General features: G+C 39.1%; 1 protein-coding gene across 2 annotated transcripts; it reads right to left on the bottom strand.

The window, feature by feature from the left end:
• Positions 1-1,643: 1,643 nt before the first annotated feature.
• LOC127437786 (cryptochrome-2-like) lies at positions 1,644-26,711 on the bottom strand. Of its 2 annotated transcripts, none has more exons than XM_051692965.1 (12): positions 26,361-26,711; positions 24,763-24,871; positions 18,271-18,413; positions 10,131-10,315; positions 9,367-9,455; positions 8,994-9,134; positions 8,258-8,569; positions 7,823-7,974; positions 5,514-5,716; positions 3,854-3,937; positions 3,476-3,684; positions 1,644-2,716 (listed from the first exon to the last, which is right to left on the bottom strand). In XM_051692965.1, the coding sequence occupies exons 1-11, from the start codon at positions 26,516-26,518 to the stop codon at positions 3,482-3,484; spliced, it is 1,779 nt and encodes a 592-aa protein (XP_051548925.1). In that variant the 5' UTR covers positions 26,519-26,711; the 3' UTR covers positions 1,644-2,716; positions 3,476-3,481. The 2 variants fall into 2 exon arrangements, with proteins under 2 accessions (XP_051548925.1, XP_051548926.1); XM_051692966.1 differs by lacking the exon at positions 26,361-26,711 and adding an exon at positions 21,095-21,142.
• Positions 26,712-27,275: the final 564 nt, after the last annotated feature.

Raw genomic sequence — 27,275 nt, 5'->3', positions numbered from 1 at the left:
TGAATTTCTAGAGAAAGCTGTTTCTTTTTTGCCATTTTTGACCTAATATTGACCTTAAGACATGCCAGTCTATTGCATACTGTTGCAACTCAAAAACAAATACAAAGACAATGTTAAGCTTCATTTAACAAACCAAATAGCTTTCAACTGTGTTTGATATAATGGCAAGTGATTTTCTAGTACCAAACTAGCAATTTAGCATGATTACTTAAGGATAAGGTGTTGGAGTGATGGCTGCTGGAAATGGGGCCTGTCTAAATTTGATCAAAAAGATTTGGTTTTTAACATCAGTGATGTCCTGACTATACTTTGTGATCAGCTGAATGCCACTTTGGTGAATTAAAGAACCAATTTCCTTCCGAAACAGCAAAATCTGTACAATATTCCAAACTTTTTGCCGCCAGTGTATATAAATGTACTAAAGAGGGGAGAGGTTAAAAAAATCTGGTAGGGGAAGCCCAAAACAAGTGACATTCTGGCAAATTCAACCACTCTTACAAATTAGTAAAAAGTAAGACACAAGCACACAAAATTAAAGCCATTGCAATCTACCCTTTAAAACTATTTAAAATTATCCGTGGGCTCAGAAAAGTTCCCCTAATTGAAGAATCACCTATCACCTATATTCTTATCATCACAATCTTATTTTAGAATGGCAGTGGGACGAGTGCAGATAATGCCTGCTATTGACTTCTAGGAGATCTGTTTCATTGAAGCACAAGACAATGGAGGACAAAGAGAGAGAAATAGCCAAACAGGGAGAGAGATAAGGAGAAGAGAAACAGAGACAGTCAAGAGTCTCTCCATGTTCATTATGCTCTATAAGAGCAGACATTAGCTGACCTGTACAAGAGCTGAGAGCTCTTCCCTCATTACTGTTGTTCCCACAGGACATCATTCACATCATCTCTGCATACAGCAGCTCTATTGCATTACGACAATAACAGTCTGAGATAGAGGCCAGCCCACTGCTGCATGCTGTACAGTTCACTCGGCTGTTGACCCATGCAGATGCAGCATTTTGTGCCTTTAGATTTATGTAAAGGTTAAGTGCTGATTTTTGTCTAAAACACAACAAGCATACAAAAAGACCAGTTTCACTCTCTTGTTTGAAGATATCGGAGTTTAAACCCAGAAAGATTTATTTAATGAATAGCTTATGACTAGAACTGTACAAATGCAAATCAAATTCAATCAACTTAATGCAAGTGGGCAGGCCTTTGCAGAAAGACAATCCCGTTTTTATAGATATTTTAAGGAAATATGAATATTAGGGTTATAATACACCCTCTGGTGATGGATATAGTTACATTTTCAGAAGAAAATGTGTGGCGCTTGGTGCAAAAGTCACCAATACAATGCTAAAGGATGACGTAATTGGTTGGCAGAGCATTGCTTAAGAGTTCTGAGTGGTTTGTAGGGCGTTGCTATTTGGCTACTAGGTGGTTACGCACTGACAGGTTTCTATGATATTCAGATCCAAAGATATGGCTCGGGTCCCTCCTTCAAATTAAATTGATGTGATTCTGTCACCCGTTTTATTGTTCACCATGTGAAAATAAGTCCGATAACAACTACCAATGTAGCACATTCCCGGCCCATATATATGACATCAAAGTAAAACCAACTCAAAGGTGCTTCAAACAGGTTCAAGAAATTTATTTGATATATTGTAGTCTACAGCGAGACATGGTAGATGAAATATATCGCAGAAACTTTTTTTTTCGCTGACAGAAGCATGCAGTGAAAAGGCTTGAATAAATTACTGCCTACAAACAGAACAGCTTAACAATCCCGTCAGCCTTTTAATGAAAATAAACTCTTTTATACAATAAAAAAAAAAAAAAAAAAAAAGGGACAAAAACATAAATAAAGCTGTTCCACGTCGCCTGCTATTACTTTTCAAACGGTTAAATTATCGTGAATGAAACATTTAGTGGAATGTACAATTATACGTCGACTGTTAGAAAACCTGCGAACGGTAAATTAATCACTTGGTAAATAAATCAGGCTTATTGCATTATAAACAGAGGATTGATGTTGTTAAATTCGAAAACCTTTAGTGCAGCCAGAGGCAATGAAATGTTTGCATTTGGAGCTATGTGCACAAAGCGTATCTTTATAGGGAAAAATTAACCGAACCCGAAACCGAAGAAACACAGCTCTTTGTTGTTCGTACGAACTAGTTGCTTGTAGCTTGCAAGCAATTATAGAGACTTCATACAAAACTTAAGTCTCAATTCATGTGGTAGGAACATTATAGGCCATTTCTCCAGTATTTTCTCATCACTTACTCATTTTTAATCAAAGTGTGCAACAAATTTTGGCCAAATCTCATGAATACTTATTCAATTAAATACTCATTACCCTAAACTTTCAATTGGAAATGACAAAATCCATTAAATAGAAGTCAGATCACAATGCAGGGAGCAAAACATCATTGAACCTTCATTTTGATACAATCATGTTTGTTTGAACAGGTTAAAACGTTAAAACAAAGAACAAAAGCAGCTTTAATGAAGGATGATTGGGAAACAGAAGCCCTGGGTCTGTAACACGCCTTAGTTACGTTGATTATTTCTCTTTACTGCCGTTCCTGTTCTGCTGCAGATGGTGGCGCCATTTAACACTTTTCTCGAGCCGTTTCTGTGGGATGATTCGGGGAGGTAGGCTCCTCTGATTCCCTCAGATGTCGGACTGCCAATGCAGTCTCAACCTAAAGAGAGCAGAAACATACATCATCATCACTGTCATTACCATCGGCTGGTTCATTTTGCTCACTGCTGAATAGGCCAAATAATTCACACTGTCTCTACTAGAAAGCTCAGCTGAATAACCTCTGCGGTAGAAATAAGTAAAGCTGGTTTATGAAAAATCTCCCACACACCCTCGTTATGAGGTCAAATTTTAATAATGACAAGCATTAAAGTGTGCAAAGCAAACAATGAATGAACCAAGCAACCAAACAGTACATAAAATATTTGCATTAAGAAGCATGATAGGGGGCCTGGGTAGCTCAGTGAGTAAAGATGCTGACTACCACCGCTGGAGTCACGAGTTCGAATCCAGGGCGTGCTAAGTGACTCCAGCCAGATTGGCCCGGTTGCTAGGTTGGGTAGAGTCTCATGGGGTAACTTCCTTGTGGTCACTATATTGTGGTTCGCTCTCCATGGGGCACGTGGTGAGTTGTGTGTGGATGCCACGGAGAATAGCGTAGGCCTCCACAAGCTCTATCTCTCCACGGTAATGCGCTCAACAAGCCACGTGATAAGATGTGCGGATTGACGGTCTCAGACGCGGAGGCAACTGAGATTCGTCCTCCACCACCCAGATTGGGGCAAGTCACTACGCCACCACGTGGACTTGGAGCACATTGGGAATTGGGCATTCCAAACTGGGGAGAAAAAGGGAAGAAAATCCAAAAAAAAAAAAAAAAAAAAAAGAAACATGATAACACAGTTAACATGACCGGTACCTGTGGTCACTGCTTGTCCTCCATCATCTGCTCAACTCCTTTGGCTTGGCTGGTGTGCTTAAGTTTTGACTTCTGTTTGCTTGGGACATCAGAGGGTCGGCCCCTCTTCCTCTGGGCCTGGGGGACGAGGGCAATTGCTGTTGGGCTTGAGTTTGGGGTAGACGGCTCTGAGTTAGGTGGGGTTGATGCTGTGGTGTTGGAGGCTTGACCTGTAGAAAACAAGAAACATGTTGAAGATGGAGAAAAGCAAAGCAGTTGTGCTGATTATATTTTTATGCAGGGAGTGCATAGACACTTTTGTTGTGGTTTCATAGATACAAATAAATCAGAGAGAAATTAAAGCAGAAAAGTGAATCCTGTTAGTTTGACGTTTCTCACCACCAGTGCTGCTGCTGGCCTGAGAGTCATCAGACATGGGAGGCTCCGCCTCTTCCTGGATCGTAGGGACGGAGGCGAGTAAACCTGCCAAGAGAGACACAAAGAGAAAGATGCTTTGAAAATGAAAGGTACTTTGAACTTTGTAGCACACAAGGCCAATAACAACTGAATCACAGCGCCATCCTTAAAGGTATATTCCGGGTTCAATACAAGTTAAGCCTAATGCTGTCCATTAATAGCATAATGCTGAATACCACAAACATTTATTTCCACTCGTCCCTCCTTTTCTTTAAAAAAAGCAAAAATGGAGGTTACAGTGAGACACTTAGAATTGAAGTGAATGGGGCAATTTTGGAGGGTTTAAAGGCAGAAATGTGAAGCTTATAATTTTATAAAAGCACAAATTAATTCTTCAGTAAAAACTCATGTATTATTTGAGCTGTAAAGTTGTTTAAATTGTCTTTTATACAGGCATTTTAGGGTTGTAGGGTTTGTTGACATTACGGCGTCATAGCAACAAAACTGTAAAATTAGCTATAACTTTAGACAGTAAAGGTTAATGAGTGATTATCACGCATTTTGTTTATGTATTGTGGCTATACTTTTAAAAAAGTGAGTATCTGAACGTTCAAAATTGGCCTCCATTCACTTCCATTGTAAGTGCCTCACTATAACCCAGATTTTTGCTTTTTTAAAGAAAAGGAGGGGCAAGTCAAAATTTATTTTTGTGGTAATCAATATTATTACACAAATGCTGTCGATTGAGCTTAACTTGTGTTGAACCTGGAATATTTCTTTAAATTCTTATATCATTTGAGATGTGAAAATGCTTGACGAGCACAGTCAAAGTTTGGGTGGGACAATATATTTTTAATAGCCAATAGGCTTTAGGTATGTCACAGTCACAAACCGTGATTTGCTCCTTTTTAGGTGGTTGCAAGTGGTATTAGAGGGAGGGACATTCTCATTCTAGAGAGCATTTAATTGGACAAAAATCTGTGCAGTGCAAGATGAGTCATCAATATTTTTGGTAGGTTTTCCAGGGAGAAAAAGATTACATTTTAAAAACATTGACTATTTTTTAAACTTTTAGTACATGAAAAAGCCACAAAACTCAAAGCCTAATTTCAAATATCTCTGCTGAAACTTGATCCATTGCCCATCTGCAGCGGGCAAAGCACTCTACAAACTTTCAGGCCAACCAAATTGCTCACTGCTTTGAGCTACTGGGTCAAAGACATTTTGTGAAAATCAAATGAAATTACTGTACTTGTAGTAGTACAACTGTGCTGAAAACTACTATCTAAATAACCCATTACACAAGCACTCATTATCATCATAACTATTGTTCAGTTTGTGACCTTTAGTTACAGCCAATAAACACTTGTAATAGCACTGTTCGTCTTATTTAACAGAGCGGTGCAAAAATGCAGATCTAGACAAATCTACTGCTGCATAGTCAAACAGTGTAAAGCTAAACCAAAATGTACAAATGGTGCCAGGTGGTACATTTACACATGTGGCTAACATTGAGCTAAATATTTTCTTTTGCGGTCCACGGAATAAAGTCATACAGGATTGGAACTACATGTGGGTGAGCAGTGCTCAAAAAGTTTACTGTGACCTAAGAAAAAAAAAGGTGTGTGCGTGTATCACTCACTAAGGCCTCTGTAGTGGGAGAGCTGCTGGTAAACTTGCTTCATTCGTTCGATGTTGAGTCGGCTGCTCTCTGCATGGTTAACCATGGGTTTGGGATAATCCACACCCACAATGCAGTTTGCGGCCTTCTGTACGGATTCCGGAGCGTTCCATGGCTCGTAGATGTAGCGGTTGGGATAGTCTTTCAATTTTGGGATGTACCTCCTGCACGCAAGGACACATAGAAGGTCTTACAGCATAAACAAAAACTCATTTTTGTATGAGTGCTAAATGTATAATTGACAATACAGTTTAAATTCTTGTCCCAGGCAACCCATTTCATACATAGCCATGTTAGTTTCATGCCTCTCATATCACTCTACTGTCTCTTTTATAATAAAAGTTCAAATCAGTATTTCATGTCCAGTTACTTATTTGGCCAGATGCCATTTAATAAGCAGGATAATGCACTGTAAATCAGTCACCAACAGGGGTTTACACATACAGTATGTATGGGATAATGTACAATCAGCCCGTTGTTATCGCAAAATAAACCCAAAGGGTGATGAACCCCACTGAAGGGGTTTATTTTTCAATGACAACCGACTGGCTCTACATTATCCTGCTTATTACACGGCTACTAACTAAAATACATGTAAATGAAATATTGATTTGAGCTGAAATTTTGGGAGAGTAAATAAATCGCTGAACAGCTGAAATCCATCTCTGTTGGTGTTCTTTTTTAATTAAAGAACGTCTGACTGCTCATTGTGTATCTTATTATAAGACTACGTGCCAAATAAATAAACAAATGCACACAAAACATTGATTTGAGTTGAAATTATTTTATTAGTTTTCTTGTAGAGAACGCACAGTGATCTGAGAAGCAGTAAAGATGGCTTGCAGTACCCAGATGAGCGGTCTGATACGTGGATGTGCAGTTTTACTGAGAAATATCAGACCGCTAGATGGCGCCACTGACTAATCAGAATTGAGTAATCCAGAGTGCCTTGTAATAAATTTACATGCAGTGTACCTGTTCATATCTTATTGAACATCATTTCTACTGCATGAAATGAAGCCACTGTGACTCTTCATTAGACATATTTTTTGAAATAATAATTTAACTCCGATGAAGGAAGCAAACTGAGTGTCCATTGTTAAGATATATTGTTAAAAATAACACAGGCTTTTAAACTCCCTTGTGTCCGGGAAGGAAAATGCTCTTAATAGACAGCATGCTGGCATTCTGCTCTGATGAACTATACACATACTGGAGGAACAGTGGACTAACACAGATAGAGTAGCAGCTCTTAGAACAGTGTGTTGAAGAGCTTGTAAAGGCTGTCCATTAACAGCTCAAGAAGGGTCTAGATGAGTCACTTGAAATTGCACTTTTTTTGGACAAAATTAGACACAGCTTATTTTCCAAACAAAACGTTCTTTTAGTGATAATGTTAATTTCAGGGTTTCCACACCTGAACAATGAATGTTCATGACTATTACAACTGTTTGTGATTAATGGACAAGTATTTTTAAAAATCAATTTACAGAGACTGCATTCACAAAGAGCAATTTCTAGCCTACAAATTCTATTCAAGCCAAGCATAATTAGAAATAATAAATTTCTAACAGAAATTCCACAACTTTGACTTTAAGAGTCTATTATTTCCATAACTTTTCTGGGCCTGGAAAATTAAAATTAAAATTAAAATTCCCTGATATCCCCAGGTTTTCCATGACCGTCTGGAACCTGTCATTTAGAAAACAGCAGCTAATAGGCTTCACAATGCCACAGCAGCTCTTTTTTTTTTTTTTTGCTTTTTCTCCCAATTTGGAATGCCCAATTCCCAATGTGCTTTTAAGTCCTCGTGGTCGCGTAGTGATTCGCCTCAATCCGGGTGGCTGAGGACAAATCCCAGCTGCCTCCATGTCTGAGACTGTCAACCCACGCATCTTATCACGTGGCTTGTTGAGCGCGTTGCCACGGAGACATAGTGCGTGTGGAGGCTTCACGCCATCCACACTCAACTCACCACACGCCCCACTGAGAACTAACCACATTATAGCGACCACGAGGAGGTTACCCCATGTGACTCTACCCCCCCTAGAAACCTGGCCAATTTGGTTGCTTAGGAGACCTGGCTGGAGTCACTCAGCACGCCCTCACAGCAGCTCTTTTAAATGTGTAGAGCTTCAAACCTGTGGTGGTTTACATGAGCCTTTATGCAACACAAATCTGTGAACCTCTCAAAATGTGCAATACCTGATGATGATGTAACACGTGCTGTGTGATTGTGGTTTAGGTGTGTTTAAGGGCTTGTTGTGTACCTGATGTAGTCTCCGCTGGGATCTGTCCTGCGGCCGAAACCTACGGGACAGTAACAGTGGAAGAATTGCTGGAAGAATGCACTGCAGGACAGCCACATCCAGCTGCCTGCGTTCACGCTCCAGTCCGCATCCAACAACAGCTCCTCAAACACCTGAGAGAGAGAGAGAGACACAAAGAGATGGAGAAGGAATGAAAGAAAAGATCAGAAGGAAGGAAAATTGAGAAAAAGGAACAAAACAACAGAAAGGAGGAAGGAAACAGAGGAAAGAATGAAGAAAGGAAATCAGAGGAAAGGAAGGAAAACAGGAAGGAAAAGGAAAAAAGCACGAGAGAGAGAGAGAGAGAGAGAGAGAGAGAGAGAGAAAGAGAGTTAGAGAAAGCAAATTGTGAATTCAGCATGCAAAACACACAGTTTTTTATTATTACTCATTTACTTTCATTCCGCTTTCCCAGCTGATCCACAGGTCTCCCCGGGTTAGGAAACAGGCCACGGCGTGCCGGGCCAGGTGGTGAATCCAGCCCTCCTGTCTGAGCTGGGTCATGATGGCATCAATCCAAGGGAACCCCGTCTGACCCTCAGCCCACTTCGCCAGCGCCTCGGGGTTATGATCCCATGGGATCTGCACGCAAATGGGGTTTCCTTCCATACGGTCAAAGTTAGGGTTGTTGGTGGCCGCTGTGTAGAAAAACTCCCGCCATAACAGTTGGCCAAAAAGCGAGAGGGGAGGACTGGAGTGTCTCCGGAGCTGGAGGAGTGCAAGAGATCATGACAAATGACATTAACCTTTTCAAAACTCATCACTGCAAGTAACGCAACCAAATTTTTATAACAGTGGTGAAAAATATTAATAAATATACCTGTATATATTGTGGTGTCCCCCAAGGCTAGATACTAGGTCCTCTAATTTTTTTTTACTTATATATGCTTCCATTAGGCAAGCATTGTTAATAGATGTAACACCCCTTTTTATCAGTGTATATATTTTTGGCAGACACTTTTATCCAAGTGTGCTCAAAGAATACATATTTTATGACTTTGAGTGGTCTTTAAGGATTTAATCTACCAACTGTGCTACAGGAAACCTTATAGATATGAGGCATTTTTTGTGTTCATTAACACAAAATCCATTGATTCCAGTTCACAAACAGTGCCCTTAAAATAACACTCACCTTCATATAAAGTTCCCGCAGATTGTAGTAAAACACGCGACATGACAGACAGCCGAATCGTAGGTAAGGACTGAGTCCAGTTGGGCTGGCAAACAGGGACTGAGCAGTTATTTTAGGCCTCTCGAAATTTGCTACCCAGGCCTGCATACAAATGAAATAAGTAAACTAAAAGTAAAACCTTCAAAGAAGAAAAAAACTCTTTAATTAAAAGGGTTGTGCTTGAAATTAGTATATTAATTCTGTATTTATTACCATCGAGATATTGACTGGAGTAAAAAAACATTATTTCTTGTTGAATAATTAGTCAGCCACTCAAATGCATTCCTCTTTTATAAAACCTCAATACTGTGCATGAAGCAGCTGGATGTCTCACCTTCCTGTCCAGGTGTTTATTGAGTCTGTCCAGGGCTTCTGTCTCACCACCCTTCCATATACAAGTGCGGTCACCCCGAGTCATAAAACCTGATGGACAACAGGTTAAAAAACATTTGTTTATTCCACTTGCTTAATCAAATTAATCACACATCAATATATACTGTGAAAGGCCCCAAATAAAGTAAATTAAAAAAATTATAAAGATATTTATATTTAAATAATAATAATTCATGTAAAAAATGCATACCATTATACACATATATTGAGGCATCAGACAAGTAAAGCATTGAGACAATACAAAAAGTGTCTTTAAAAGTCAAAATATTGTTTGTTTTTTAATTTCCAAATGACTGAACATAACACTATTACTGGTCTACACCCCAAAAGTGCTCGATGTGTTGACGGTAGCGTTGTCTGTTCAGCTGGAGTGCTGACTGCCCCCTACTGTATCAAGGTGGTATATCAAGGTTTAATTGCTTCGATAGTAAGAACATTCCTTATTACATTATTTACATACAGGTCAGAGGAATGATGAATTACATTACATTTTTAAACAAGTTTTCTTCCCCCATATAATTACTCACACTAAATTAATGTGTTAAATTGACAGCCCTATTATAAATATTAAGCCAGTTTCCAATTCACTGGGAAGTGTTTTCTCCTTTTAACTATGCATGTTTTGCATAGCCTCGAGCATTTTTTCCTGCTGTTCCCAACATGTGTATGCAAATATATATATATATAGATGAATTCAGTTCCTACCCAGCTCCTCTAGCGATGGCACTCCGTAGCGCTCATCATGATTGTCTGAGATCTGCGTCCGACACCTGGCCATCTGCTCTGGAGTGATGGTCGGCAGAGGTTTCCTGGGCAGTTCCAGTCGGTTCACAATGGCTTGAAATCTCTTGAAGGTGAGGGGGGGACTGTGGTTGTTCATTTCTATGATCCTGAGGGAAAAGCAAAAGCATATCTTAGTTTCTACTGTCTTATAACCTTTTCATTTTTTCTCTAGGGATGAATATTAATACAAAATTCTTAAAGGAAACAATAAAGGGAAAATGTCTTCAAACCAGTTTTATTAATCCTGTTGACTTAAGTGTGTTTCTGTGTTCTTGCTTTTATTATGTGATAAAATACACTGCAAGTCATTAAAAAATAGCACGGCCATGGACACGGATCCCACACTTTTTGACCAATGAATTTTCCGATAATGTTTGATTACTGGATAAGGGATTTTACAAAGTGTTTTATCAGGGCCCCCACTCTTTTCAAGGCACAATTTTCCAGGACATTTCCAGGATATTTTGTGTGCCCAACAAGTGAAATATTTAAGCAAAAAAACCACATGTGCTCATTTAAATAGAGCTTTTATTTTGGCATTTCATGTGTTTTTGACAGGAGCTTCTCACCTCCAGATAAGCAGTTCCCTACATGTGTGATTATTAATCTCTGTAAAGCTGTGATTTAATTAAATAAATACGTAAGTCTGTATGTGCTGCACACTTCAGAGTGCCCTGACCTCTGTCATCTCTTACACACTAGAGCGTGAGTGATGATCATGATGAGGTGTTATCAGTGCAGGGCTCCAGACTAAAAAAAATGAGTTAGGAGCCATTGGCTGCTAAACTGAAACATGAAGGAGCCAAATGGCTGTTTTTAGGAGCCAAATCACAGAATTACTCGATTTAGATTGCTGTTCAGAAAGAAGATAGAAAGCCAAAGAAAAGGAAGTCAGGTGATAACCCATTCATCGAAGGTTTAATAAACAGTATATATAGTTGAGAATATAAGTTTGCATTCCCTTTTGTTTCATGAATGTTCACACCCCTTTCATAATTTATACACATACAGTACTGTGCAAAAGCATTTTCTTTTTTGAAAGAACTTTCACAACTCTCATGGTAAAGTATGTTACATGAACTGGGTTTTTTTTTTCACCTGGTGGTCCAGGATTACTCATTGTTGCTGTCTATTGCCTGCAGACTGTAGAGATCCACATGCTCAGAGTGGTATCAAATGTGTCTTAATAATGAATCACTATTGCTTCATGATATTATGATTCCACCTGGTGATTCTTCTGTGTTTACATCTTCATTTTGTTTTGCAATGAGCATGAAAGTTGCATAGATAAATATTTGTTCTTGCTTTGTGTATGTCTGCATTCCAAATTCCCAGTAATGTTTCAAAATGTAAGCATATGCAAGCTTGCACAAGACACATGATGTAATATAATTTTGCGCATAGAGTCCTTCTTATAGTTTATGCACTTTTGTACAGTACTGTGTAAAAGTCTTAGGCATATAAGATGTTTCACAAAAGCATTTGTCTTAAGATGGTTATTTATATCTTCAGCTTTAGTGTGTCAATAGGAAACATAAATGTTAGACTCCCAAATATTACTTTTGCTAATAGAAAAGATTAGAATAGAAGAACAGGGAGCCCTGCAACAGATGTCATGGCCCCCACAAAGCCCCCCACTGTACATCGAGTCAGTCTGAGATTACATAGAGACAGAAGCAATTGAGACAGTCTAAATACATAGAAGAACTGTGGTGAATTCTCCAAGAAGCTTGGAATGTCCTATCTGCCAACAACCAAGAAAAACTGTGACCAGGTGTACCTAGGAGAATTGGGGCTGTTTTAAAGGCAAAGGTGGTCACACTGAATATTGATTTAGCTTTTTTATGTTTACTGGACTTTGTATGACGTTAACTGATAAATGAAAACTATTTATGTCATTATTTTTGAAGACATCCTCATTATGCAAAATTTTTCACAAGTGCCTAAAACATTTGCACAGTACTATATAAGAGATAAAATATGTATTTATTTAGTACTGCTCTTCAGAAACTTCATTACAGATATTTACATAAAATATAGTATGCAAACAGTAGTTTGTTGTCTTTTTGAGCATCAGTGAATGTTTTCACCTTGTGTAATAGTTTATTGTAATAAGTGTACAAGTCCCTCAATTGTCCTAAGTGTCAATGTCATGAATCCAGCCTCTGTAGTTCCTCCCACTCACCACCAGAGGGCTCCATCACCTGAATATTGACTTTTACTCTCTGAACTCCATTTCCCATAATCCCGTACATTGCACTGATTACCTGCTCACCTGTCCCTCATTTATTCAGCTATTTAAGACTAACTCTCACTTGCTGTCATTGCAAAGTCTTGTTTTGCCCTGGCTGACATCTCTGAGTGTTCTCTGTAATTACTGCATTTTCTGTGTATGATTCTTGACTGTTTACCCTGTTTTGACCCGTTGCTGCCTACCTACTGTTACTAATCTGTTTACCTGGATATTACCTATGATTGCCTGCCACCTGCCCTGACCTCTTGCCTGTTTAATAACTATCTCTCCGGTTTGCCTTGTATATTACTATTGCTGGTGATTGATCCCTGCCTGCCTACTTTACTATGTTTATTGTTCATGAAGCTGCACATGGATCTCAGCTCCAATGACTCATAGACTCATGGCAAAACTTCGCCACAAACCGATCCAGTGGCTTTCTTCAACCAACTACCGAGGTCTCAGCTCCTTCATCAAACCCAGTGGCACACCCGGCCTCATCAAGAACTATTCACTGCACCATGGATCTAGCAGCATTCTTTGTTCAATTAAGCCAGGTGGACTTATCAATAAGGGAGTACTCCCATTTCTTTTCTACTGTTGCCGCCCACACTGGTTTTGGTGATGTCGCTCTAAAATCCATATACAGAATCGGACTCACCACACGCCAGTGGATGGAACTGCCAGAGACAGAAGATTACACGTGGGAGGAATATGTGAGGCTGATATTAGAAACACTCGCTAGAGAGGATCCTCCTCTCTCAATCCTGGTTCCAGCTTTCGAGTCAACCACTTCTGAATCTGCTCCATGCCATGTCACAGCAACGCCTCCGCCTGCTCCATGCCATGTCACAGTCAAACCTCAGCCTGCTCCATGCCATTTCACAGCTACGCCTCAGCCTGCTCCATGTCACGTCACAGCAACGCCTCCGCCTGCTCCTTACCATGTCACAGCCACGCCTCAGCCTGCTCCATGCCATGTCACAGCCAAACCTCAGCCTGTTCCATGTCATGTCACAGCCAAGCCTCAGCCTGCTCCATGCCATGTCACAGCCACACCTCAGCCAGCTCCACGTCATGTCACAGCCACACCTCAGCCAGCTCCACGTCATGTCACAGCCACATCTGAGTCTGTTCCACGCCCTTTCACAGTCAACTTTGAGTCGGCTCCATGCCATGCCACAGTCCAGCCTTCCACGACTCATTGTTCGAAGGCCTTCACGGCCCTTGTCTCCAAGTTGAATTATCCGCCACTGATATTGGTGCGTAGGGCCACGAAAACCCTTTCCCACAAATTGTCAGTGCCCTTGCCAGCCACGGCCAACGAGCCAGCGGCCACGCCTGCCACGGCCAACGAGCTGGAAGCATTGCCAGCCTCGTCCGTCCCAGTGCCTGCACCACCAACTTCGGGCTTTCGTTTCCAAGTCTCTGCTCATGTACATGACCACGGAGGTAGTCTCCGAGTCTCCGCCCAGGTTCCCGACCACAGAGGTCGTTTCCAAGTCTCCGCCCGCGTTCCCGACCACAGAGGTCGTTTCCCAGTCTCCGCCAGTGTTCTCGACCACGGAGGTCGCTCCCGAGACTCTGTCCATGCCCACAACCACGGAGGTCATTTCTCAGTCATCCTGGACTCTTAACCTCAAGCCTGCAACAGCTCCGTCTTCCATGGCACCGCTCCTTGAACTTCCCACAGCTGCCTGCCTACTGTTACTAATCTGTTTACCTGGATATTACCTGTGATTGCCTGCCGCCTGCCCTGACCTCTTGCCTGTTTAATAACTATCGCTCCGGTTTGCCTTGTATATTACTATTGCTGGTGATTGATCCCTGCCTGCCTACATTACTACGTTTATTGTTAATAAAGCTGCACATGGATCTCAACTCCGATGACTCATCATTACAGTCAAAAGCTTAATTATATAAATCATTTTAATTGTTTTAAAATATTGCCTTAGTCTTTCTTTACTGTTACCAGATGGCCCAGACACAGAGATTACAAATTGAATGAAATCCCAGATGCAATTTATTGTGCTACTCCAATCCCAATCAATAATTTACAGAAGAAAAAAAGTGATACACAATACAGAACTTTTAATTATAAAGAAGCCCGAAATACACGAGACTCTTATTTTGAAATGTCTGCACTCCCAGATGTGAGTTCACTGACGGATGATTCGCTGAGAAAGTGACTGATTCAAACTGCTGACCTGAGCTCCTGAGTTCAAACCCTCGGTTCTTTTCAGGTGATTCGTGAAAAAGATCCGGTTCAGAAGAGTCATTTATTCATGACTCTCTCGCACTGGGTTTGTTGTTGCGTGTGGTGCAGCGATCTCGTCAGAAACAGAACGGGTGAAAAGTGGCGTGAGACACACTGGTTGTGCGCATTCTAAAAATATATTCAATAACTCACAAGATGACATCTGACGAAACCGCATATGAACACACACAACCTGACTGTCGCCAGTGGCGACTAGATTTTAAAGTATTGTCGCAATCAATTATTTTTAGTTGCATCTGCGACCATTTTTGTCGCAGTCTGGAGCCCTGCAGTGTATGAGCGCCCGGCTTAACACATTCATTTTAAAGCACGCATCACATGCAGATTATATATTTATTTAATTAAATAACATACTTTTGCTGTTTAATTATCACACTAGGACATATCGCAATTTTAATTTGACTGATTGTGCATTCAAACATTCATTTTCGTCCAAATATGTCATATTCCATGACTTCCTGTGTTTGATAGCTAATGTAATTTTTATGACTAGATTCTGAGATCCTGTCCATGTTTTCCTCATATTACATGTGGTAACCGTGGTATAAGCAGACTCCGATCATTGAATTATTGAAAATTAATTAACATACCGAGGTATTAAGGCCGAATCACCACGCTACCAACCCAGGGTATGAATGAATTTTCAACAAAATAAAATCAGTGGTCCGACTGTCATCGTTGTCTAAAGTTTATAACTCAAATGTTTTTTGATTAGCAGAAATCTTTGGAAGGAAAAAAAACGTATTTTGTACTATATCAATACTATTTTGTCAGAGCAAAGCAGAGAAGACAACAGATGAGCAGAGAATTTATGCAACCATGACTGGAAAACTGCATTGCAAAATTCCAGGTTTTCCAGGATGCGTGGGAAACCTGTTTATAGACATTTTATTCGAAAATAGCCAATTCTAACCAATGAAGTATATGAGAGCCGACAGAAATGTATTAACTTGAATTTAAATTCACTATGTAAAATGTCCATGACTTAAAATGTTTTTAATTTCCATTACTTTTCTAAGCCAAGAAATCACAATTTTATAATTCCTCTGAAGACCTTAAGAACCCTATATGTATGGAATCAAGTATTCCAGAGAGCTATGTAATGACAACAAAGTCTTGCATGATCGCAAGGCACATCAATTAAGGAACATTATGCACCAATCTTCTTCAAATAACACGAGGTGGCGCAACAAAAAGCCAAAAGAATTGGAAACAAGTTCACTAAAGTCATTCTCAATTAACTGGGACAGTTCGTCTGGCAGCGTGTCCGGAGAGAACACAATTCCCTACATTCTAAAAATGCCTCAAATCCAAGCACAAGTCTCTTGGCGGCACTGATACACTCTGGGAGAGGAGCTAATAGTCTCAATGTCTCTTCTAAGACAGAAACAACAGTCTTAACACATTAATAGCCTGTCCCTTATTTATAGTCCTGATCTTATACAACTGTCTATATATATCTGGGGTTGAGTCCCTGCTATTGGCCGGTTTTCTCTGCACGGTGCAGAATCAGGGGGCACCCGTGTACTTGTTAGGAAAAGGAAAAGCCCAGCGCTTAGCTCGCACATGTCTGCAGTGGTGACTTGTATGCTGAGCTATTTCACCCTCCCACTCACAGCACATGTTTTAGAGTGTGACCGCCAGCACCGCTGTTCTACCAACAGATGGCAGAAGCAAGTCGCATTATATCTGATTACTTCTCTTATCTACTGCATGTCCATTCTTTTGAGACATTCCCACTGTAAAGGATGTTAATAGGTTAAACAAGAAAAAGTTTGTAACCGCCGTGGGACAGAGATGAGAGTAAGGATTTGAGGAGAAAAATGAAAGATTCCAATAATTCGTGGAATAATTCATGGGATATTGTTTATTAACTTGGGTGACCAGATAGCGTGACCGAAGTATCAGCTGTCTTACAATGCAAGAAAATTATATTACCTCTTGCCACAAAAATTATTGTGATGCCAGTCACAATATTTTATAGATGGATAAAATTAGAGCATGGCAGAAAATTTTCAATAGTCCATCCAAGTGACAGATAATAATTGTAGTGCAACCTCAGTGAAGAAGAGCGCTGGATATTACACGCACACCCAAACTTGTGATTACACAGGCGCATGCATGCAAGCTCATACTCTTCCCGCTCAACGAGGAGTACAGTCTGGGCGTATTACCAGCATCAATCACGTTTATATAACCTACGCAAAGGGCACTTGTTTCACATTACACATCAGGAATAATGGAATCTGCATGTTGATCTGAACGGAGAGTCATTCTCTCCTGTTTGGTAATATCTCGGGACAGCTTGAGAGACAAATAGCAAATAAACAGTGTGGCTATGCCACTCCACAGTGCAGTTCATCATTATGTCACATTATGTTAAAAGCATTGGCCAGGTTTACAGTGGAATCTAGTCAATGGTTGTTCCTCAATGTGCATTTTTTTTGCATTCTAGCATTCTTGTGGACTCATTCAACATTGTTCACAAGAACGCAAAATGACGAAGAACGCAACAGCTAATGATTACGGAATTTTTTTCCCATGACTATACTAAACACCTTTTGGTTAACACTGTAATTTACTGCCAAACTTCCTGTGTGCTCATTTGCTACTTTAGCAACATTTGTTTTTCATCTTTAAATAAAGTAGCTCTCAAAAACAACCTTGTGTTAACAGTCTTTTTCACTAGTAAAAAGGTTAATGGATGCAACAAATAATATATTTATTACACGATATAACAAAGGTAAAAGTTGACTGTAAGGGTTATGTACAAGGTGCAGTATTATAATTAACTCAATGAGAGGTTTCATCGATAACTTTTCTGGGCTGCATTTCCCAAAAGCATCGTGAGCCTAAGTAAATCGTAGAAAACATCAGTGCCAATGGTCTCTATGATCAACTTAAGCTTACGATGCTTTTGGGAAATGCAGCCCTGGTTGGTTTATTTAATTGGTTTATTGAAAAAAAATAAACAAATACAAAATCGCAATGATTTTATTAGCCTTTTATTTGGCCATTACTTTTCATAGAGTGCATCAGTAGACTAATTTCATGATCCTTCAGGGCTGTATAATTAATCAAAATAACATAAAAATGGAGATATTATACAGTTTGTGATTATTTAACTGCCAAAGGCTGCGATTAAAGACAGATAAACATGGTCTGCGTGCGCTTCAGAATGAACTGGCGACGCGCTGATCTGCGTGCACGCGCAGGGGCAGCGGGGCTCATGGGCTAGTGTTTTTAGTGCAGTTCACATGCATTGTGAAGTACTGCAGGTTCAAGCATTCGGGCAATTCCCAACATTAGTAACCGCTATAAAAGGTATTATACATATCTACATACACGGAGCAGTAAAGGCGAGTTTGACAGCGGTTCACAAGATGCGAAACTCATAACTGTCAAACAAACATTGCCCTTTCCGTTTCATAATAAAAGCTCCTGGTGAAGGTGAAATAAACACCATATATCGTACATTTTCTGAAAAATATTGAGATATAATTTCTGAAGCCATATCACCCAGCCCTAGTGAGGAGTGTGCTGTCACCCACCTGTCTGGATTGTACAGCGTGTGAGTGTTTCGTACCACGGTTTCCACACCGTACTCCTGTGCCATTTTAATGATGGCGGCGTCTCTTTCTTTCCCATAAGGCTCCGAGTCGTATTCAAATGTGAGACGTGTGACATTCCACTCCTGAAAGAGACAAAGAGATCAGATACCCACAGTAGTCATTTCTGCACAACTAGTGTCAAAATCCCCAAATCTTCCATTGGTCAGACAACCGGATAGTTCTGCAATGTTTTGATAGTGCAGATTTGCTCACAGATCAGGCATCACTGTCTTGTGTAAGCAAGTTTTACTCGACACAAGAGCAATATTTACTGATTACATATTTTAGAGCTCAGCATAAATAGAAATGTCCATTACTTTTACAGGCTTGGAAAACAACATTTTAAAAATCACGTGATATTTCCGTGACCGTGAGAACACTAAATTAAGCAGGGGTAGCGGAAAGCATTTTAACATGGAAAACAAAATTGACGTATTTCACATTTACACATGGTCAAACTAGCTACAACAGGTGTAGCAAATTATGGTGGGCAACTCAAAATGGTACATTTGTTGCTTTTACCTCTTATTGTTCCTAGCCATGTAAAATACAGTGATATAAAAAACATCAGTTGCATTAAATTGAGGTCAAAGCTCTTGGAAGCCAAAGTAATCAACCAACTGCTACTTTGAAAGTGAGTAGGTCAGATGATTGGATCAGAACTATTTTGCGTTTGGACACCAAAAAAAAAGGTCTGAAATGATGAGCCTTTACTAGTCATTTCCAAATCCTTTTTTATGTACTGTACAAATTATACTTATACAAGGTCACTTTGAATGGCTGATGTGCTGGTGCCCTTGCCCCCTACGCTGATAATGAGCACCCTTGCATAAACGGCATAATTTAACCTGCCAAACGGACCATACAACCCACTTGCAAATGTCTGACTGATACTTTGCATGCTTAATAGAGGGGACTGTTCCAACAGACCAGATGCTTGGAAACAAGACCTTTCATTACATAAACTACCTTCAAATCCTGGTTGCAAATCAACAAGCACCGGAATCAGATGCTTAGCTGAATACTTATTGGAGCCAAATGAGGAATGGGTTAAAGGGTTGTGCATTTAAAGGATGAATATTATAAGAAATTCTAACCAGATATATTGATTTTGCAACAGTGTGTTTAGAGATTTCACCTACTTAATTCCAAGTATTTCTACTAGTTTTTACATTAAATACGATTTAAGGTAGTTTTCATGTCCGTAGAATAAACTGAAGTTTTAAGGGTTAGGAGATAGTTTAAAGGTGCACTCAGCAATTTTACTCATTTAAAAAGTTATCCTTCAAAGAAATTACTTGTTATTTTGAAACATATACACTACCGGTCAAAACTTTTGAAACACTTGACTGAAATGTTTCTCATGATCTTAAAAATCTTTTGATCTGAAGGCATATGCTTAAATGTTTGAAATTAGTTTTGTAGACAAAAATATAATTGTGCCACCATATTCATTTATTTCATTATAAAACTAAAATGTAAAAAAATAAAACAGTTTTTGAAATTGATTACTTGGACCAAATAATAAAGAAAAGCTGCCAATAAGTGCCCAACATAGATGGGAACTCCTTCAATACTGTTTTAAAAAGCATCCCAGGGTGATACCTCAAGAAGTTGCTTGAGAAAATGTCAAGAGTACATGTCTGCAAATTCTTGACTACTTTGAAGATGCTAAAATATAACACAGTTTTGATTTATTTTGGATTTTGTTTAGTCACAACATAATTCCCATAGTTCCATTTATGTTATTCCATAGTTTTGATGACTTTACTATGAGAGTATAATATAAAGCATAATAAAGAATAAGTGTTTCAAAACTTTTGACCGGTAGTGTATATAAAATCACGATCACTCACATGAGATGAAGACTCCAGTCATATCAGTTACCTTATAAAAGCCATTTTATTTGACATGGAGATGGTCCCCTCATGGGGGCTGCCATGTTAGAATCACATGACCAGCTGAATACTACTCACTTAATCGCATTAAATCGCTCTCTTATTGGACACTTTCATAAATTGAAGTAATAATGGCAGACTGTGAATTGTGTCATTTTACAACGGCATCAGTAAATGAAAACTATTGTTTGAGTGCACCTTTAAATGACCAATAATAAAAGTTATGCTTGCCTCAGCAGGCCACACTGATTTACATTTATTGCACTCAAAAACACTCAAATTTACTCAAATGTATTTAAATTGCTTCATCAATTATTTTGGTTGAAAATTCTAGTTTAAAACATAAAAAAGGGAACTTAACTTCCCAAACAAATGTGTAAAGTTGTGCGATAATTTCTGCATATCCAAATGGAATTGCCAAAATAAACATTGTTTTTAAACAGCTTTTCCAAATACTCCCTCCGTCTTCCACTGAACGAACAAACAGATAGTCATGCCTCAAAATCCCGCCATTGGTCAATGATGCTGTGTTGGGTGGCCCGGATGCTTAATCAAGCATATTTATATATATTTTAATAGCGTGTGCCTCAGAGACATAGTGCAGGGCTCTAGGCTAAAAATTTTATTTAGGAGTGCTCGTGCCCCAAAATGAGCATTTTTAAGGGGCAAAGCCAGAGTTTTTTTTTTTTTTTTTTAAAGACATAACTTTTAATGTGTTATAATACAACAGACATATGTTTAAGCAGCTATCAATAATTCCTAGAGAATTCAGAAGCAAAATATATTGCTACTTGATATATAACAAAAGACAGTAGACATCTTCTCCGACGAACCTTTTTCACAATAATGTTTTAAGTTAATCTTACAGGCAACACCAAACAACATCAGTCCTGACTGATCACCTTTATTGTCATCTGAAAAACAAAAAATATTGATAACACTTTATACTGTATTCATTAGCCATTAACAAACATAATAATTCTTAACACGTTTTCAGTTCATGAACATTCATATGAAAATATATTAATCAAACTTTCATGATATTAACAATGATTTGAATGTATTTTAAGTTTTAAATAATAATCTGTTAAACAATGCATAGTGCAATGATTGTTGTTAATGATATTCATGAAAGTAATAAAGTATTAACAATACATTTTCTATAAGAGCACAAAAATTAAATCGCATTCTTTATTGAAGATATATTTTTTGTGTTCGTATATGCCGTTTTGTAATTGTCTAGCTGTTTTTCGTAGAGCCTCACACAATCGCCACATTTACAGAATAAAAAAAAAAATTGACAGATAATTCAAAACGCTGTCTGACATTTTGACAAATAAAAAACAAGAAAGTCTGCTTAAACTAACTTTATGTGGCATGCAGCTTTACACTCTCTATAAGTGCGTTCACATGCACATTTTTACACCGATAATGCTAAATGAGCCGACAACGTGTGTGGTCAAGCAAATGCATTTGATTTAGCGTTGTACGGTCAAAACTAAGCGACGTAAAAATAAACCGATCAGCACGGCTACATTTTTGCCCATTTCGCCGATTTCATGTTGCATGTAACACCTTAACCACCGTTCTTACCGGCTTGTGCGCATGCCTCTTCATGGTTTGAGGTCAAAAACAGAGAATAACACGATTATTTTTTTATTTTCTTCCCAATTTGGAATGCCCAATACGCTCAAGTCCTCATGGCGGCGTAGTGACTCGCCTCAATCCGGGCGGTGGAGGATGAATCTCAGTTGCCTCCGCATCCAAGACCGTCAATCCGCGCATCTTATCACGTGGCTTGTTGAGCGTGTTACTGCGGAGACCTACTGCGTGCGAAGGCTTCACGCTATTCTCCGCGGCATCCACGCACAACTCACCATGCACCCCACCGAGAGCGAACCACATTATAGCGACCACGAGGAGGTTAACCCAACGTGACTCTACCCACCCTAGCAACTGGGCCAATTGGTTGCTTAGGAAGCCTGACTGGAGTCACTCAGCACTCCCTGGATTCAAACTTGTGACAGGTGTGGTAGTCAGCGTCTTTACTTGCTGAGCTACCCAGGCCCCCACATAACACGATTATTTTAAATGTCATGAAAATGCGAATTTCTTGCTTTGTTGGATTTTTTTTTCAATAAGCCGATTTTTGGGAGTAATCATCAGCATATTGGTGTGCATGTAAACAGGTCAATGTCTCAGCCATGCGAAAGTGAGAAAACAGCACTTTTAATGCAAAAATAGTTAGTATGAAAGTACTTATACGTTTTTTGTTTATTAGGCGAGATGCATTTTTTTTTTTTATGGAATTTTTATTCTGATGGTACTGTATTAGCCGAGTGGACCGAGTTCTCTGTGGGGAGGAACAACGTCAAGTGGGAGCCACTGTTGGACCCCCGGAAGGTGCTGATGCCACCACTGCACATCAAATTGGGCCTTATGAAACAATTTGTCAGAGCTCTAGATAAGGAGTCGGCAGCCCTCAAGTACCTTCAAGACTTCTTCCCTAAGCTGTCCGAGGCAAAGGTCAAAGCTGGTGTCTTCGTCGGACCACAGATAAAGAAGATCCTGGAGTGCAATGAATTCCCCAAGAAGCTTACTAGTAAGGGGAAAGCGGCTTGGAACAGCTTTGTCGCAGTGGTTCGGTGCTTCCTGGGCAATCACAAGGCCGAAAACTATGTGGAGCTGGTTGAGACTCTGGTGAAGAACTACGGCACAGTGGGCTGTAGGATGTCCCTCAGAGTCCATATCCTTGATGCTCATCTTGATAAATTCAAGGAGAACATGGGAGCGTACTCGGAGGAGCAAGGCGAGCGCTTCCATCAGGATATACTTGACTTTGAACGCCGCTATCAAGGACAGTATAACGAGAACATGATGGGAGACTACATTTGAGGGCTGATTCGTGAAAGTGATTTACAGTATAATCATAAATCTCAAAAAAACTACTCACTTCTAAATCTTTTGTAGTCATTTTTGAATTACTTTAGTATAAATACATGTTAATTTGGATTCATATGTTGTTTTTTTCTGACTTTATGTGAACGAAAAGACACAAATTCGCCCGTTTTCTCATTGGGAATAGGTACATTTCAAAATATCACTGTCCTGGTCACAAAAGCAAAGTCTGTGGGGAATAATAGCCATTTTCTATACTTTTGAGGCATAAGCAATTAGGAATAACACTTTACTACCCAGGAACAAAAATTGTGTTACATAGTGTTATCATTTAATTCACGTTTAGAATACAAAAAGTATGTAGTTAAGCACTTGAAACAGAAGTAATCGTTATCAATCCAATAGTAGGCTATATTATTTTTATGTAACTAATTGAAAAGGGATTCAAATATAAGCAGTAAAAGGGAAATATTGATTTGGGAAGCCCTGCATTTGGAGAACTTTCCTGTGTCCCATGACAGCGAAGATTTCTTAATTTGACATATTTTCTGTTCTATTACAATGATGTACTGAGATAAGTACAGCATTTGAATAAAGATTATCTGTAATGCGATGCGTACCTGACTGACGTGAAATGGCTCGGTAAAACGGACAGTAGCTATAAGACAGGCACTGCTGGACACATTCAGTAGTCGAACAGATCATTGGAGAGACGTGTCTCATCAGAAACAGTATTGTACAGCTGCAAACAGGTACAACAATGCACATAAAATGTGCTGACTGCTCCACTTCATTCCGACCCTCATCGCAATGTAACCCCCATTCTAGTCTAATAAAAACATTATCAAAAGTACATTTACCGTTCAGCTGTTTTTATATAACACCAGTCAAATATAAAATCTTAGTAATCCGATGATATCAGACAATGCTGCACAAATAATTTTAATAATTTTCATTTTGTTTCCAGTACTAAATATTTAACTTCTCAATAAAAATACCCTTAAAACGATCTAAAAGGTTTTCTAAGAAGCAAAACTGCTTAGGTTAGATTTATGTCTGCAAAGATAAAAACATATTGCCAAGGGATATTCAAGATATATTCTTTGAAAACAAGTTCATATCTTAATACATAATGTTTCTTCATGGTGCAGCATCTAACCTTTGGGCACATGTGACATTTACAGTCTTATCTCTTATAATACAGTTTCTTGTACCGTTAAACGCAGTAATCACGTGTCTGGATGGTGAAATGCATATGGTAATTGTATGCAGATGAGGATATGCATAGTAAAAACAGGCGTTGTACACTCCATATATGGTTATTTTCGGGAGGAGACGGGGTGGGGAATGAATCACTTGCATGTACGCACAATCATCCGTTAGCTGGGATTTATTAAGGGAACTATGCGCAGGTTTTGGTGTACGTACGGCTTTATAAATCTGAATTTTTTGGTGCGTACGCAAAGTCTGACTTTTGTGCTTACGCACACTTTTAGGGAGAAATCTAAGCAGAGTTTTATACATGAGGCTCCTGGTCTGTATCTGATCCACTTGGTAAATGTTCCAAAAATGTTTACATATTAAAAGACAAAAGGAGACAAAAGGAGACAAGACAAATGTCTGGAGTCGTACTGACCTTGAATAGTCTGGGGAAGACATCCGTTGGCTGTCCCCGCACCACAAACAGCCTTGAATTCAGTTTCCTCAAACTTGTATCTAAATCCTCTAAAGACTCCAGTAAAAATCTGTCAGGAAGAAAGTTTACTTTTATTCATATTTGGTGAATTAAAATATGGTACACTTAATATATTTGAAAAATTAAGACTGATATTCAAGGCATACACATCTCACTCTACATAAAAACTTAGTGACCTTACATCCTTTTTCAGAAGTAATTTCTAAAAGTTAACAGAAGTTATTACTTAGAAAGCTACAGCTATTTTGATATCACACCTAGGGCCCTGTTTTGTCTGTCAACATTTGGGGCAAATTAAAATGATTTATTTTAAGAACAAAAGCCTATGATACCATACATATTGCAATTAGCAGTAAATCTTGCACTAATGTTCAATGGTTGTTAATGATTTCATCAACAGGTTTCAAGCACATTGTTTCATGCACATTTAAATAGAATATAACCTCTTATAGTAACACCATATATGAGGCCTCATATTTAAATTGAGCATTTACTTCAGTGAATTTTATTGAATTCATTATTCATACTTTAACTTGTGTATTGTATTCGCTCTGCATGAATCAAACTCACAATAGTTATTGTTATAAAAGCAGACATGGATGCGCATATACTCATGAATGAATGAATTCAAAGATTTGACAGGGGACCTGGTTTAACTGCATTCCTCCTTCTTGACAATGTTACAAAGAGGTAATAAATGTTATGATAAATATTTAATTTTTTCCAGATTTTTATATATATATATATATATATATATATATATAAATATAAAAACAATACATCTCGGTGTGTCCGATCAGACAACACACATGAAACAGAATCGCTCTATCACATGACTTTCGCTATTACGCTACAATCTTTTAAGTGTCCAAACTGCGCGCCAGCTCGCGCGTTCGAGTTTAACAAGACACACGCGTTTAACCAATGACGCAATAATGCAATCATGAAATTAGTAATTTTAGGTGTTATATAAAACACAAGCGAGCAAGTGGGCGTGAGCACAACGCAGTTAGCTTGTTAGCTTTAACCTTAATGGTCCCAGCACAGTGACTGCACCACCAAAATTATACATCAGTTCATGCATTGATGATCAATATTTATCGCTTATTGTTTTAAATATCAATAACCTCAGTTGGATTGTTTTTAACTGTTATAAACTGAGCTGAAGTGTCCAGTTGACTTAAAAAGTTTTTTCACGCACTGTGAACAGCAATTGGGCCTTTTACAGCACTGAATAATTGCGTATGACATTTCACGTTATATAATATTTCTGTGAAGCATGAAAAACATTAAATCAAGCAATTTATCTCGCGTGTTTACATTATATATTTTGCACGCAACATTATTTTCAATGACAAACCACCAGCTAGCAAGTACGGTGGGTTGGCGCACGCGAGGGCCAAAACATCCCGGCGTCTGAGTACACACGAGCTGCGCAGTTAACCGCCACCCTATCCACCCAATGCACTTGCACTACAGCCAGCCCGCGAATGACTGTATCTATGGTTATTTATCACAAATCAGGCCCCTAAACTAACCTCCATCTGTTGATTCCCACATTGGCCGAACCTGCGAACCACGGGTCCAAAATATAAACACAGCGTACAGTATCCGCGCCATTTAGAGCTTCCTGCAAAGCTGGATTATCATGGAGCCGCAGTCCTTTGCGAAACCAATGCACGGAATTCATCACCATAATTACGATTTAGTCCATCCTAAAGGTCCAATAGAATTCGACGGTAGTCCTGACAATAAATAATTCCCGATTTCAGTCGTTCCCTAGCCACATTCTCTCTCTCTCTCTCTCTCTCTCTCTCTCTCTCAAATTTGAGATTAGGAGCAGCCACAGCAAACTCAATCATTTCCCGCGTCCATTGGGCAGAAGAATGACACGTGTACGGATTATCATAATGAGTGACTTGGGCTCGCGAGCGACTATTGGTTCGCCTCCACGTTGGAGATCCAGCCCCGTCACGTTTCACTGGTGTGTTGTTCATGGGGAAACAATCGTCATGTTATGACATCGGTTCATGCAACTGCTGGAAAAAAACCCTGAACGTGACCGGAGAGTTATTTTGCACCGTCACACACTGTTTAGCATACGGCAAGTGGTTAGAAAAGATATACGGAGAACTCCTTGATTATTACAGTACGAGAATGGGAAATAAATATATACGGAATAGTTCACAAAAAAAAAAATAAAAAAAAAAAATAAAAATTCTCTCATCATTTACTCACCCTCATGCCATCCCTGATGTGTATGACTTTCTTTCTTCTGCAGAACATAAATGAAGATTTTTATAAAAATATCCCAGCTCTCTATGTCCATACAATGCAAGTGAATAGTGGCCAGAAATTTGAAGGTCCAAAAAGCACATAAAGGCAGCATAAAAGTAATCACTACGACTTCAGTGGTTAATCTATATCTTCAGAGGCATTATGGTAGGTGTGGG

The sequence above is a fragment of the Myxocyprinus asiaticus genome, chromosome 48, assembly GCF_019703515.2.
Source record: "Myxocyprinus asiaticus isolate MX2 ecotype Aquarium Trade chromosome 48, UBuf_Myxa_2, whole genome shotgun sequence".
Taxonomy (NCBI): Eukaryota; Metazoa; Chordata; class Actinopteri; order Cypriniformes; family Catostomidae; genus Myxocyprinus; species Myxocyprinus asiaticus.
This window is presented reverse-complemented; position numbering and strand designations above follow the sequence as displayed.